Below are 15,114 nucleotides of genomic sequence, written 5' to 3' on the forward strand. Positions count from 1 at the left end.
GCAACCCTCTGTGCATTTCTAGCCCCTGTAGTGGATTGAATGATGGCTGCATCCAAAAGATAGGTTCACCTTCCCAGAACCTGTGGATGGGATCTTATTTGAAGAAGGGGCTTTGTAGATGTAGTTAAGTGAAGGATCTTGAGATGAGATCATCCCAGATATTTTGGGTTGGCCCTAAAGCCAAAGATAAGTGTCCTTATAAGAAGAGGAGAAGACACAGAGAAGGAGAACGCCAGAGGAGAAGGCCACGTGAAGACGAGGCATCAAAATGATGCCTCTACGAGTCAAGGGATGCCAAGAAGCACCGGCAGCCCCTGGAAGCTAGGGAGGGGCTGGGAACCGCTCCTCCTCCAGAGCCTCCAGAAAGAAGCAGCCCTACCCACAGCTTGCTCTCAGGCTTCTGCCTCCCTGAACTCAGTGTGAGAAATTCATTTCTGTTGTTTTAGACCACCCAGGGCTCTGAGAATCAGGGAGCTGTTGTTCTCGTATTGAAAACTGCCTGTGTGACTCTGGTCAGTGCCTGACGACCAGCGGAGCCGCTGCATCAGGTGTGCACACCACCCTCCCACTCTGCTGCCTGGACAAATGAGCCATTCAAGTTAAGCACCACTATAAATGTAACACTAGTTAGTATGAAGGTTAACCACCTGCCTACATTCAGACTACCTGGATTTGAGGCCAACTTTTCTACTGAGTGCCTGTGAGACTGTGGGCAAGTTATTTAACCTGAGTTATTTCCTTTTTCTTCTGTAAAATGGGGAGAATTCAAGAGGAGCCTTGAACAGAGAAAAAAGACATTTGGTAAAAGTGAAGGAAGTCTAAAAAAAGGGATGGACTTTAGACAATAATAATGTATCAATTTTGGTTTATTAATTGTAACAAATGGGCTGGGCACAGTGGCTCACACCTGTAATCCCAGCACTCTGGGAGGCCAAGATAGGCAGGTCCTCTAAGGTTAGGAGTTTGAGACCCGCCTGGCCATCATGGTAAAACCCAGTCTCTACTAAAAATACAAAAATTAGCCAGACGTGGTGGCACTTGCCTGTAATCACAGCTACTCAGGAGGCTGAGGCAGGAGAACTGCTTGAACCCAGGAGGCAGAGGTTGCAGTGAGCCGAGATCGTGCCATTGCACTCCAGCCTGGGCAACACAGTGAGAGACTCTGTCTCAAAAAATAAATTGTATCAAATGTACCATATTAACATAAGACATTAATAATAGGGAAGTCTGGCTATGGGGTACATAGGAAATGTACTAATCTAAAACTCTTCTAAAATATTAAATTACATATTATTATTTAAATGGAGAAAATATCAGTACCTTGCCTCACTTTGTGATAAAGATTTATAACAGTGTGGCATATTATAAGATACATTGTTAGTTATTATGGTTTTAGTTCTGTTATCAGGAAGAAGGAATTCATACTTGCAATGTTCCATGCAACAGGCTAATTTATTTAAAGTGAGAGGATATGACATATTTAGAGGAATTTTGTCTGAAAATGTTATTGTAACTATAATTTTGACTCATTCCAAAGCTAAGTAAAGCCAGTGTAGTAACTAAACATTGTTTCATGCTCAGTGTTTCCTGGTTTTTAGATCAACCAGAAACTGATTTCTGACTATGGCCGTACTTGCATGCAGCTCAGGTGAACAAGATCTACCTTGTTTATCTGAGAAAAATGGAACAGAAGAGAAAGGCTCACAAATTGCAAATATGTCTTCTTTTTGTTCCCTGTCTGCTACTAGATTCCATTTTTAAAATACCTACGTCCTATTTTACTTTTTCCTTAGAAAATCAAGCAGAGTGAATCGCAGTGACCCTTTGTTATTTTGACCCCACAAAGTGGACAAATGACCCCTTTTGTATATACACATATTCATTCAGATTACTGCAACAATGAGAGAAGCACATTCTGGACAAAACTCGTCATTTTAAGAAGTGAAGATTTTCCATGAGAATGACTGTGTCAACAGAAGAAAGTTAAACTCATTCAGATTGTTCCCACCTTGCCCGATGCCTGCATCATCAGAAAGCAGCAGAAAACCCAAGTTTGGAACAAAATGCTGCACACTTTCTCACCTGAAGAGATGCTTCCTACCCTAGGAAGAGAATGCCATTTCCTTAAGAGAGCTACTCTTCTGGACCTTCTGCAAGTAAGATGAGTAGATGGAGAGACAGGCAAATGACAGCTTGAGGACAGGCTGTTACAGCAAAAAGGAACCAAGGGCAGACTCAAGCAACAACTAGAATCCTCTGCCCAGAGAAAAACACAGGAAAACAATAGAGAGTCCTGCCCTGAATTTGTTTCACAAAGGGAACCAGTCTATGTCATTCAGTAACAAAACTGCAGTATCTGTGCTATAGCCACTAGGTTAACCATAACCTAGGTTATAGGGTTGGGTCTGAGGCCAGAAATATGAGTCATCACTACTGCAGGTGTTTTATTTGAACTATTATCAAAATGGACCTCCTCTCTGGAGTTTCCTGAGAAAAAGAATTGCCTCCTGGAAAATCCGTCTTGAAAGATGTTTGAATTCGAGAATGCACACAAAAGGCAGCAGTAAATAAATGAATTCACACCCAGGTTTTCCTAAGAAATCTGACTACAATATTATCATAGGATAATGAAAATAGTTTTTTGTTTAATTGTTAAACAAAAGTAAGCAATTTTCTTCCCCGTGGGGCTTCTTAAAGTGTTTAATAGGTTAATGTGCATTATGGAGGATTTAATAGTCTATATTAAATAAACTGTAGGAACATTTCATTATCAGGGCAAGGATTAACAGCTCTCTTCAGATCACAGTTTAGGGAGCTATGCTCCTCCTCCAGCAACATTCATAAAATAAATCCTTCTGTTGGTTGAGTTAACATTTAAATCCTGTCTTCTTTGGTTGCCTAAAATTTAGGGCCTAAACAATTTCAAGACCCATCTATACCATGCAACAAATGTCCAATAATCTACCAAGGTCTGGACTGAGACTAGAGCTGACAACTGCAATTTCCACGCGACTGAGCCTTACTCTATTGGTGTCCAAGATAACTAATTTTATCAACTCATAAGGAATGTTTGCCCCTCCCCCAAAAAGCTCCCCCAATATTTGCAACTAACAGCAATTGTATTTTATCAAAAAAATTTCATTATCTGTGTTTTGATTGAAGCTTTAAAACATCGAACTCCTTGACATAAAGAAAATGATTCACTTCTTTCCTTTAGTAAATGTGGAAACTACTGTTGAGCCTCTCACGGCAGCATGCCTTTGTTGTTACACTCTCAACCGCTAGGGGGTGCCAGGAAGGGGCTCTGGGCTTATGAGCTGCAAGGATCCACCCAGAGTACTCAGGAGGCAGCAGAGATTGCAGCACAGACAGGTGGTTTTCGTACTTCCCCAAACAAGCCTCGCATCTGACTACTCACTGGAGCCGATTTTTGTCTGGAAGCAATTATGCCCAACAATATATAGATTCGCTACATCTGTTGTGGTGTAAAAATCCAACACAACATCTTTAGTCAGAGGCCAGCTGAATTTGCTTTAAAGGCTTTTCTTCTTTCTCCACTTCCAATCCTTGAGATGTTAGCAGGTTAATGACATTTTGATTAGCTTGTTAGAGTAATTTATTGTTTAGCCTTATTAACTATTAGGGTGTTCACATCATACCCAATCCTTTACTCTATTTGATTCCCTGAAAACTCACTGACAGGATACACTGAGTGCCATGGGAAACAATCAGAAAAGTTCATAAAATGACTGTTAAAAGTGATAAATCCTCCACGGATGCCCAAGGATGCGACTCAAAGATGATCACTGGCTGAGGCAAGAGGATCACCTGAGGCCTAGTGTTTTAGACCAGCCTGGGCAACAAAGTCTTTTGTAGAGACCTCCATTTCTACAAAAAAAAATATATATATATATGTTTTCAATTAGCTGGGCATGGTTGCACGTGCCTGTAGTCCCAGCTACTCAGGAGGCTGAGATGGGAGGATCACTTGAGCCCTGAAGTTTAAGGCTGCATTGAGCTAGGATTATGCCACTGCACTCTAGCCCAGTGATAGAGTGAGACCCTGTCTAAAAAATATTTTTTTAAAAAAACTAATTACTGGTTGCCATTTCTCCCAGCTTTTTAAAAGGATAGAAGTTTTCCTATTGTTGTAGCTGCATAAATTGCATCTTTAAGGTCAAAAGAAGTTTGATGTCCTTCCACTTTGCAAGGAGTTTTTAAAAGTAAAATATACCCATCTCCTTCTTACAAGGAGTATTTTTTTAAACTGCTAGGGGAGACTCTTGCTACTGAAACTGACCCCAGTTAGTCCACCAGCACAGCTAGAGAGAACTATAGTACCACAGGTTTTCTTTTGCAAGCAAAATGCAAAGTCATGGGGAATTCCAGAACAGAGATGCTGGCTGAATCCTCCACTGGACTGAAGGAATGTTTACACAGCATACAAATGGTCTCCATAAAGCAATGGCCTGCATATTTCAGACCTTTCTGGTTGTACCATGGAATGAATGCCTGTTGCAGAGTTATGACTCTTCATGACCCTCTGGGTTGTTACAGCAGATCAGAGCTCACGATGCCTCTGCTGATGAGCAGATGGTATACCCTCTCTGAAACAGCTGGAGTACCCTGGTGGTGACGGTGGGGTTATTGATCCAGGGCCTTAATAACTGCTAGAGTCATTGTTGATCCCTTGATTTCTCTCCCTCCCTATGAGCAATCTGTTTGTAAATCCTGTCCATCCTGGAAATATCCAGAATCCAAACACTTCTCACTACCTCCCTTACTTCCACCATAGTCCAAGTGGTCATCATCTCTTCTGAAATAGCCTCCAATAAGGCCTCCCAGCTTCCATCCCTATCACCTTATAGTCCGTGCATCCTTGCCGCATTATAAGCTACATCATTTCTAACAAAAACTCCATAAAAGCTTCCCTTCTCGCTTAAAATACAAATCTACAGCCCCGATCATCGCCCCTCCCCCCAGCCCCTCCCTCATGAGCTGCCCTCTTCCCTTTGCCTCTCTGGCCCATCTCCTCTGGCCTCCTTGAGTTTACCCACTCACTCTGCTCCAGCTTGTCTCTCCACCTTGCTTGTCCACAAATCCTCCTTACCCAGGGCCTTACAGCTACTCTTCCCATGGGCAGGATTGCCTGTCCTCCAGAGAGCCCTGGACGCCCTCCCTCCTTTCCCCAGGGCTCTCCCTAAACAGCACCTCAGCAGAGAAGCTTTGCTGGCCACCCCACCTCATCCACTCTCTGACCTCTTCTCATCCTTTATTTTCTCAGCATTTGTCACCATCTGACATCTTTATTTGTTCATGTGTTTCTTGTCTCTCTCTCTCACTGGAATGTAAGCTCCATGAGGCAGAGACCCTGTCGGTTTTAATCAACACTGTGCTCTCAGAACAGTGCCTGGTCCATCGTGGGGTCTCCACAGGCGGCTGCTGAAGCAGTGAATGAGTAAATGAAAAAAGAAGGCTCAGCAGCTCTGCAAGCTGTGAGTGAGCAAACCACTTGGCAATCAGTGTCTGTTCACGAGACATCTTGCTATTTGCTTCACAGATAGGAAAAAGGGGCCTAAAGAGTCTAGTTCTCAGAGTCAAGTTGGAATAAATTCACATCCGATGGTATTTTCTGGAAAATCTTGTCTTTGGATTTATTCCACAAACTAAAAGACAGAAAGAGTTCAGTTCTTTTAAACTTCAGTGTAAGCTCTGAACCCTGACTGTGGGGGCCTCTGGAGCAGACCTAACTCACAGGACAAGCTCCCTGTAGCTGGTAGTGTGACTGCCGGGCATGGGGTGTGGTGTGGTTGGTAACTGTGCCAGGGAGGGGCAGCAGGGGGTGCCTGTGGCTCAGGGACTGGAGTTCATCCTGAGTCATCTCCCGGTCACAGGAAACGCCCACGGCCACACTCTCTTGAACTCAGTATCAGGCCTGGCTTGTGACCAGCAGGCTTTACTTCCCCTGAAGGGCCAGGCAACATGTTCTGTTTCATTTTGTTTTTAAGAGATCTATACTGATCTCAAATCAGAGAAAAAATGGTACGATCCAGGACCACATCTTTGTCTGATTTTTGGTGGCTGCAGGATAAACAACAAACAAACCCAGAAGGAAACTGCTAGACTCCGAGCTAGAAATGGAACCAGAGTCCTGAACTAGAGAGGCGAACGTTTTTCCAAGTTCCTTGTGGCATTTCATTATTGGCATCTTTTTTAGGATTCTTTGTACATCTCATTATCTACCAGGAGGTGGTTTGCAGGGTGATTCTGAACTCAGGTGGGAGGGTAGCGGCCTGTCTCCAGGGCCTTGTTTTCTGAGCAATGGGGTGATCTTGGGAAAGTTGTGTGGCTTTTCCATGCCTCAGTTTCCTTATCTATTAAATGAAGTAGTCCCCATTTTATTGGGGCCTTGTGAGAACAAAATAGGGCGACCCTAATACAATATTTAACGATGCCTGGCACTTGGTAAGTGCTCATTAAAACGAGCAATAATAAACATGTGTCCCGAGTGAAATCAAAGAAGGGTTTACAGGAAACTGAGGGAGCTTCAGTCCAGGCTCCAGTGTGCACAGGTGTCTGGGAGTATCCGGGAGCTGCGGGTGTATCTGGGAGCTGCGGGTGGCTCCAGGTGGGATGGAAGCCAGATTACCATCAGGAAGCATTTTTCAGAAAGCATTTCTGGTGAATTGCCTGAGGTGATGTCAAGAAACAAAGGGACTGGAATTTTCAAGCTTTCAGTAATTTGCTGTCATGGGTTTCCCTCCCTCACTTGAAATACATATACACTTTCAACACATGGTTTATTTCCAATTATGCATTCTTTTCTCTCTCTCTCTCTTTTTTTTTTTTTTTTTTTTTTTGAGACAGAGTCTTACTCTGTCACCCAGGCTGGAGTGCAGTGGTACAATCTTGGCTCACTGCAACCTCTGCCTCCCAGTTTCAAGTGATTCTCCTGCCTTAGCCTCCCAAGTAGCTGGAACTACAGGCGCACGTCACCACACCTGGCTAATTTTTTTATTTTTTGTAGAGATGGAGTTTCACCATGTTGGCCAGGCTTGTCTTGAATCCGTGACCTCCAAAAATCCACCTGCCTTGGTCTCCCAAAGTGCTGGGATTATAGGCATGAGCCACCAAGTCCAGCCTGCATTCCTTTTCTTAAAGAGGGTCTCCCAAAAGATATAATCTTTAGGGCCCACAAAACCTGGACTCATCTCAAAATGTATATCATTACACCATTCATAAAATATGTTTCCCCATGGTGATCTGGCTTCCATCCCACCTGGAGCCATCTATAGCTCCCAGATACTCTTCACCATAGTCCCAGAAGGTGGATACTGTCCCTTTTTCATAGTCTAGAAACGAAAGTGTTGAGAGATAAACGCTGTCCCCACAGACAAGAGGATCTGGCAGGACTGCAGTTTGAATTCGGGACTCACTGCATCCAAAACCAAACTCTTCCCACTTCACTCAGCTTCTTCCCATTATGGGCATCATGAAGGCTTTACAAAGTAAGTGCCAGACTCAAACAAATATCCCTACACCAACCTTAATTGCAGTACTCTTCACAAGGGCCAAAAGCTGGAAACAACCTGAATGTCCATTGACAGATAGTTAGGCTATCAAAATATGGTATATCCAAACAGTGGAATATTATTCAGCCTTTAAAAGGAAGGAAATGCTGACACATGCTACTACCTGGATGAACCCCAAAGACGTTATGCTAATGTGAAATAAGCCATTCTCACTAAAGGACAAACGTTATATGATTCCACTTCTGTGATGCACCTGGAGTAGTCTGACTCATGGAGAGAGAATGTAGCATGGTGGGTGCTGGGGTTGGTGGGGAGGAAAACGGACAGTTATTGTTTCATGCATGAGGAGTTTCTGTTTGGGCTGATGAAAACGTTCTGGAGATGGTTGGTGGGGAAGGTGGCACAACAGTATAAATGCTCTTAATGCCACCAAGTCAAATACTTAAAAATTGTTAAAATGATACATTTTATGTTATGTATATTTTACTGCAATAAACAAAATAGGAAATTCCAGCCTAGAATGAGAGGTCTAGGCCACACAACATTTCTTTAGCACATAGCACCTGTGGGCATTGTGAACAAGGATGACAGGGAAGTGTTACACATCCTTCTTTAAGGGAATCTTTCTGAAGGTCTCGAAAAATGGAACAAATGTACCTGCTTCCAGATTGCTTGCTCTACCGTCATGCACGACCACAAGATGGCCACAGAATTCTGCAAACAACCCACTGTGGAAGGCATTACACTCGGAGCTACCTTAGATTGAGACCCAGAAACAAAGAAGCCATTTACCTTGCCTTCTTTTAGCTACTCACAATGAAACATTTGCACAGAAAGACACCTGGAGGTGGAGGAGGATTTGTCAGTGGCACTTGAGATGAAGCAGGTAGCACAGCAAGGCCGGCCCAAGAGCAGACAGCCATGACTAAAGTCCCCAGGGTTCCAGTTGGTTCCCAGCCAGGTTGACTCAGGATTTCCTCTCCCAGGAGTGTTGTGAAGTGCCCCAGGGCAGGCCCAGCTGAGGCTTGGCCTGTCTTTCTTTGATGTGGATGAATGGCTGGGTCCGGAGAGACGCAGCTAAAGGCAGTGACTCAGACACTGGTTTGCTGGCTTCCTGAAGTCAGGGCACTGCAGAAGACAGCCCATTTCTAAGTCTCTGAAGTCAGGGCCAGCAGAGGGGTGGAGTGCAGAGGCTCTGCGTCCCTGAGCTCTAAGCTGCTCTGTCCACCCCCATGCCGCTTAGCTCAGGCTCCTTGAGGAGGGTCAGACTCCCAGGTGGAGTCACAGCCCTGGTACTCTGAGCAATCCGGATGGTAGGATTCTATCTGATGAGCCTGACCAGCCTGTCTGAAAATGTAGATAGCATGACAGAACCTTTGGATGTTAAGGAATATAAGATCCTCTCAACCACCCACAAGTAATGGGAATTTGCTGTAAGAATACATATTGCTTTAAAAGGGACAGGATCCTGGGGAAAACTAAGAGCCAGGTCGCCAAGAGATCCAAGCTGAATGGGCATTTGGGATCCATGGCAGCTCTAGGCCTGGGCCATGCTCCTTCCCCCTAGCAGAGTGAGTGTGTAGATCTGACTCTAGCACTCTTCAGTTCATGTGGCTCAGGGCCCTTCTCTGCTGATTGCATATTGATCCTCTCATCTCCCACCCCGTGTAGCTTTCTTCTGCCTTGAGCTTTGCCTCCTTGTAGCTGCCAAGTCCTCCTAACATTGATTCTGGAAGCACCTTGTTCCCTCCAACCTGATGCCTCTCTCCATACATCCTGCTCGCTTCGCCTCCCATTACCAAACTCCTGATTTTGCATCTGTATTTCCCATTTCAGATTCTACATACACAGAAACAAAGGTAAGTAATCCGATGGCACGGCTAAGGAGACACAGTTTTCATTTGGAGGACTTTATAGGATGCTAGCATCTCATGGATTAGCTGCTCACAGGACAGGCAGGGCCACCACCCTCCCCAGCGGTGTGGACGTGGTACTTTCCAAAAGAGCGCACCAGGCACCACGCTCAGGAAGCAAGGCTATGTCTTCTCGGTGCCTTGCCCCTGGGTACAAATTAGCCAGCAGTCCCAAAGTAAAAACAGATTGGATAGATATTCTTTTATAACAATATTCTACTTTACATTGTCTCAAATTCCTCCCTGCCTTTTCTTCACCCTTCATTTTAAGCCATTTCTCAGCTTTTGGCACAACCCATGCAGGGAACACATTTTCCCTTTCCTGGTTGTATTATTTACCTTTCTAAACCATTCATTCATTTACTCATCTATTTACTCAATGTCCGTTGAATACCTGCTTTGTAACTGGTGAAACACTAGGCAATGAAGACTTAAAATTCACCCATCTTCTCAATAAACATTAATTGACTACTTACAAAGTGCCAGGCATTGTGTTACTTGCTGGGAATAGAAAGATGACTAAGACACAGTCGCTGTGTGATACATAGCAAAAACTGAATAAATATTTGTTGAGGAAAGGCCAGTATTTTGACAATGACAAGCAGAGCAAAAAGGGCTATCCTGGGGAATGTCCACAGGAAGAGAAGCCAAGAGAGACAAGAAAGTTTTTCCTGCAGATGCTAATGTCTACCCTGAGACCTGCAGGGCAAGCTGAATTAGCCAAGTGAGAGGCATGAGAGGGAGCGCAAGGCCTGTAGGAAGAACAAATGGTTTGTGGGAAGCTCGCAGGTTAGGAAGGGTGTGCACTGGAGGGGCAGCCATGGGGGACAGAGAATAAATAAATCAGTGTGATTATGATTCTAGGAACTGAGATGGAAGTCTTTATGTGGGATGGCACAACTCCATTTAAATACATGGTCAAATTGTAGTTTTGGAGTTCTCCTAGGACCTTATTGTTGTCTGCATCCAATTGTCAGAGGGACATGGAGATGGTCTGGAAGGCGTATGTACCACTTCCACTCATATTCATATTCTGTTGGCAAGAGCTGGTCGTTGGGATTTTCTTAGCTGCAGAAGAGGCCAGGAGAGGTAATCTGTGTTCCCAGGAAGGAGAGATTATTGGTGGCAGCTAAAACCATGGAGAGTTTCCAGGGAGTGGCATATCCAGAGCTGGGCAGCCACTCCTGATCCAGCTCCTCTAGAGTGCCTGCTAGTGGCTGCCAGGGAAATCTGCGGGCAGACAGACGACTCAGGACCTGGAGAAACCTCCGGAGCCCAGGGCAGCACTTGTCAGGCCAAGGCAGTTTTGTGGGATGCAAGATCTTTTCTTCCAAAGTGAGGTTTGAACGTTGTGTGTTCAATCTCCAGACAGAGGTGGCTTTTGAGTAGGAGATTGTCAAGAACTATGAAGGTCCTGAACTTTTACCTGACTGGCAAGCTGACAAGTTAGCTTGTCATGGATTCATGGGTACTGATGGAGACATGTGATGCCTGTGTCATAGAAAAAGAACTTTTTAATTCAGAGCAATCACAGTGGTCAGAGTGTCATCACATTTTTTTCACCAGTTCTCCAATACCATTTCCCACAGGATGACACAAAAGAAAGAGGTGACACCTGCACGTGTAGTAAGATGTGATATAAGAGAAGAACTTTGAGTTTGGGGAACCTGCATCTTTCATAATGGGCAGTTAACAGGTCTGCTCTTTTTTCTGGAGATTGACACTGTCTTTATCTTCCAAAGCTTTAAGCAGTTTTTTCTTTTCCCTGAAGAGGGATGCTCTCTCTATTTTCAAAGGCTGTTCACTTTATAAACATCCTGGAAACGACAGTCTAGAAAAAAAGGCAGCCAGAGCCTCTGCTTGTAAAATGCACAGAAATATGAGAGACACTTGAATTTGTCTTTCAACAAAGACAGGTTCCTCTTTAGCAAGGTGGAGGGTTCTTTAGATACAAGCTTCCTTTACTAAATCCTTCTCTTGATCTCTAGATCTTCCCTATATACATTTACCTCCTGGGGGGATCTCATTCAGCCACATATCTCTGAACCCAATCAGCCTTATATCTTTAAATCCGTGCTGATAATCCCCAATTTACAATTTGCACTTTAACATTGCCCCCATTTCCAGACCTAGACCTAGATGTCAAACTGCCTATATGGCACCTTTACTTGGTTGTCTTCTTGCCATCTGAAACTTACTGTGCTCTTGATCCTCATCCTCCACATGAAACCTGATCCTTCCTCAATGTAGCCCTTCTTAATAAAAAGTATCACTCAGTTGTGCCAGCCAGAAACCTCTTTCTTTCATATTCACGTCCAATCTGTAAGGACAGCCCAATTTCAAAGTAGATCTTGAATCTGATCACCTCTCTCCTCCTGCAGCACCTTCACTCGAGTCCCAGCCACCATTGTCTCTGTGCTTAACAGCCATGTATTCCTATCTTGCCCCATTCACCTTCCAGTCTTGCCTTATACATTCTAATTTCTGCAGCAGCCAGTGTGGTTCTTCTGAAATGTAAATTAAATAATACTTTTATCTGCTTTCAACCTTCCAATGACACTCAAGGCATAGAATAAAATTCAAGGTCAAGACTACATATGATCTGACCTCTGCCCCCAAATCTGATCACCCTGTCTCCCTCCCTTCTTGTATTCCACTTGCCCTTGAAAACACCTGCCACTGGGCTGTCTCAGGCCTTCGTTCTTAGCTGTGTTGTCAAAGTCATGTAGGGCTCTCTCAGATGCCAGTTGGTCAGGGACACCCTTCCTGACTATTCTAAAGAAAACAGCACACTCCCTCGCCCCTCTTTCCTTTTATCCAGACTTATGATTCATAACCCTGGCTACTCCCTGATGTTAGGAGTCTATCTTCATTGACGGCCCTGCAGCCTAGAATATATACTGCATGGATCAAGAACTTGGTTGTGTTCACTGATGTAGCCTCTGCTTCAAAAATAATATTTGACTGAAAGTAAATACTCAAAAAGTACTTGTTGAATGAGTGGATAAATTAATGAATAATAGTTAATACTGGATTTTTTAAATGACAGTAACAGAGACACAAATAATTGGTGCCTTGATCTTTCTTCTTCAAGTTAAATAAAATAATTTTATATAAATCATCTCCCAAAATGCATATCTTCCAATTCTTCAATAATTCTGGATTGTTACTGCAGAATTCTTGCCATGTTTTTCCACATTCTTGGATATGATGGAGTTTAAAATTGATCATAATATAGATGTCTAAGAAAAGCCTAAGTAGTCTATAATTAGTTTCTCTCTTTTTTTGGTGTATTTTATTTAAAAAATTATTTTATTTTAGTTTTTATTTTTGTGGGTATATAGTAGGTGTATATATCTGTGGGGTACACGAGATGTTTTGGTACAGGCATTCAATGTGTAATAATCACATCAAGGAAAGTAGGGTACCCATCCCCTCAAACATTTATCCTTTGTGTTACAAAAACCCATTTATACTCTTTTAGTTATTTTTTAATGTACTGTTAAATTATGGTTGACCATAGTCAATTTCCCTCTGTTTACAGGTTTTGCATGCTTACCTAGGAATGCTCCTTGAAAAGATAATCTCCTCGAACATAAAAGCCCAGCCACAAAAAAGTCTCTCTAAGGTCAGCAGTTTCGAGAGTGACGAAGTGAGAATTTGATTCTTATCTGTTCACGGACTCTACAAATCCCAAAATGTCTTCCTGAAGAACCCACTGGGGGAAAAATACAAACAACTTCATGAATTTAGCCATTGATCATATGTATTTTGAATTGTCACTCTTTCACTCAACAAATAAATGTCTCCCATGTGCCAAATCATGAGCTAAAAGTTGGAACAGCACATTGCAAAGAGAACTGGTTCCCTAGCCTGAGGGTTTCAGAATCTTGGGCACCGCCGTTTCTGTTTTCATTGTTGTCCTTGTTTTGAGACATTCTTATTTTTATTTTCTTTGCTTTTTATATGTTGTGGTTATTTCCAATACCTTTTTTAAGAATTTTTTACTTATAAAAATATATTTCATTTAATTTGAAAAATAAGGAAACAGCGCTTTGCTCTCCCTAGCCTGCTTTCTCATTTACTGTAAGACAATGATTTTTCTTTTTCAGGGTTTATTTCCATTCTTTGCAAAGGATTTAACAATGAAATACAAAAATCTCAGGTATTTTCATTTAGCTCATTTTTTACTTTTCTTACATATAGGCTATATGTTTTATTTAATATCTTTACTATTTACATTAAATTAAAATTATTTTAGAAATGACTATATTTCAATTGCTGTTTTGACATTTCATTGATCAATATTTCCCTAAAGATATTAACTTTCTCTAGGATACAGAGAGACTAACAGAACTTACACAAAAATTTCTACTGAATGAATTTCCCCACCTTCTCGGTGATTGTACACCTGCCTTCCTTATAAGGAGAACAAGGAAGTAAATCATGTTGAAGTTGCTTTTAAACACAGCTTTTCTGCTTTACCTGTCCAGGTAGCCTCTGTTTTTATTTCAGTCTTAATGAAAACTCTCTAACTCACATCTCAAGTTTCTTTTCAAAGCAGTGTAAGTAGTATTTAAAATGTTGTACTTCAAGAAAGAAAGACTTTAACGATATTCAGCTTTGGTCTTGAAACACTGAAGGTAATTCATTTTTTAATCGGTCTGCACAGCAAGAACTGAAACGAATGGGGATTGAACTGCTTTGCCTGTTCTTTCTATTTCTAGGAAGGAATGATCACGTACAAGGTAAGACCAATGTTCTCCGATATATTGCTTTCATGGTATGCTTGACAAACCTGTCATTTGGTTCAGAAAGTAGATCTGAAGTCATTTTTTATTTGATCTATTCCATTGCTCTTTAGTCACTGAGTGAACACTTTAACAAATTACAGGCAAACACCAGGCAGTTCCCATAGCGAATGCTGTAGGCTTAAGGTAAATAAATACAAAGGTTGCACAGGCATTTTAAAGAGGAGAATTAAATAGCATTACTGCCCTATTGGAATTAGTGCCATTGTAATAACCATTTCTGAAACTTTTCTATTTTATTCTACCACAAGATCTTCCACTTAAGAATAATAATCTTGACAGAGAAAAAGGACTTATTTCAAAAACAGAAATACCTCATTTAAGAGAGAAGCATTTTTTAATGGATGCAAGTAATTTTTGAAAATTAAAGTGGCACATATAGGATAATCCTATATTTGTGAACTTCCACATTTTAAGAAAAAAGAGGATGATAATTTTGGCTTGAAAGACATACACACTTTTTAATATATGTACACATATTTTACATGTGATAGATGTAAAATACAAACTTTTGTGTGACTTGCTAACATTTCGAGGAATGATCTTGGATACTAAAATTAACTTTGATGTTGTTTTGTTCAAGTAATGTAAGAGCCATCAGTCTGATAAATGGAATGACTGAAAGTGTACTTAATTCCTGCATCTTGCTGGGTCTAAACCTAGGTGGCTGTGCCCTGGGAGGTGCAGAAACCTGTGAAGACTGCCTGCTCATTGGACCTCAGTGTGCCTGGTGTGCTCAGGAGGTAAAACGAATGATCTCAACGTGTTTTTAAAACTTGTCTGCAGTTACACTCATGTTAATTTCTTAAGCTATAGTTCTGATTGTGGCTTGCTTTTTGTGCAATTACATGAGTAAAA

At 42.2% G+C, this 15,114-nt stretch overlaps 1 protein-coding gene across 5 annotated transcripts in view; it reads left to right on the forward strand.

Moving 5' to 3' along the window:
- Positions 1-15,114, forward strand: part of ITGB6 (integrin subunit beta 6) — a 132,362-nt gene that overhangs the window by 38,026 nt on the left and 79,222 nt on the right. For 2 of the 5 annotated variants that reach the window (XM_010329794.3, XM_074399626.1), the window contains exons 2-4: positions 12,990-14,010; positions 14,118-14,193; positions 14,920-14,999. In XM_010329794.3, coding sequence (XP_010328096.3) covers positions 14,133-14,193; positions 14,920-14,999 — 141 coding nt within the window. In that variant the 5' untranslated portion in view covers positions 12,990-14,010; positions 14,118-14,132. Of the gene's footprint in view, positions 1-12,989; positions 14,194-14,919; positions 15,000-15,114 lie in introns of all 5 variants that reach the window. The other 3 variants (XM_074399624.1, XM_074399625.1, XM_010329800.3) reach the window with 3 other exon arrangements.

Source organism: Saimiri boliviensis, chromosome 5 (genome assembly GCF_048565385.1).
Source record: "Saimiri boliviensis isolate mSaiBol1 chromosome 5, mSaiBol1.pri, whole genome shotgun sequence".
Taxonomy (NCBI): Eukaryota; Metazoa; Chordata; class Mammalia; order Primates; family Cebidae; genus Saimiri; species Saimiri boliviensis.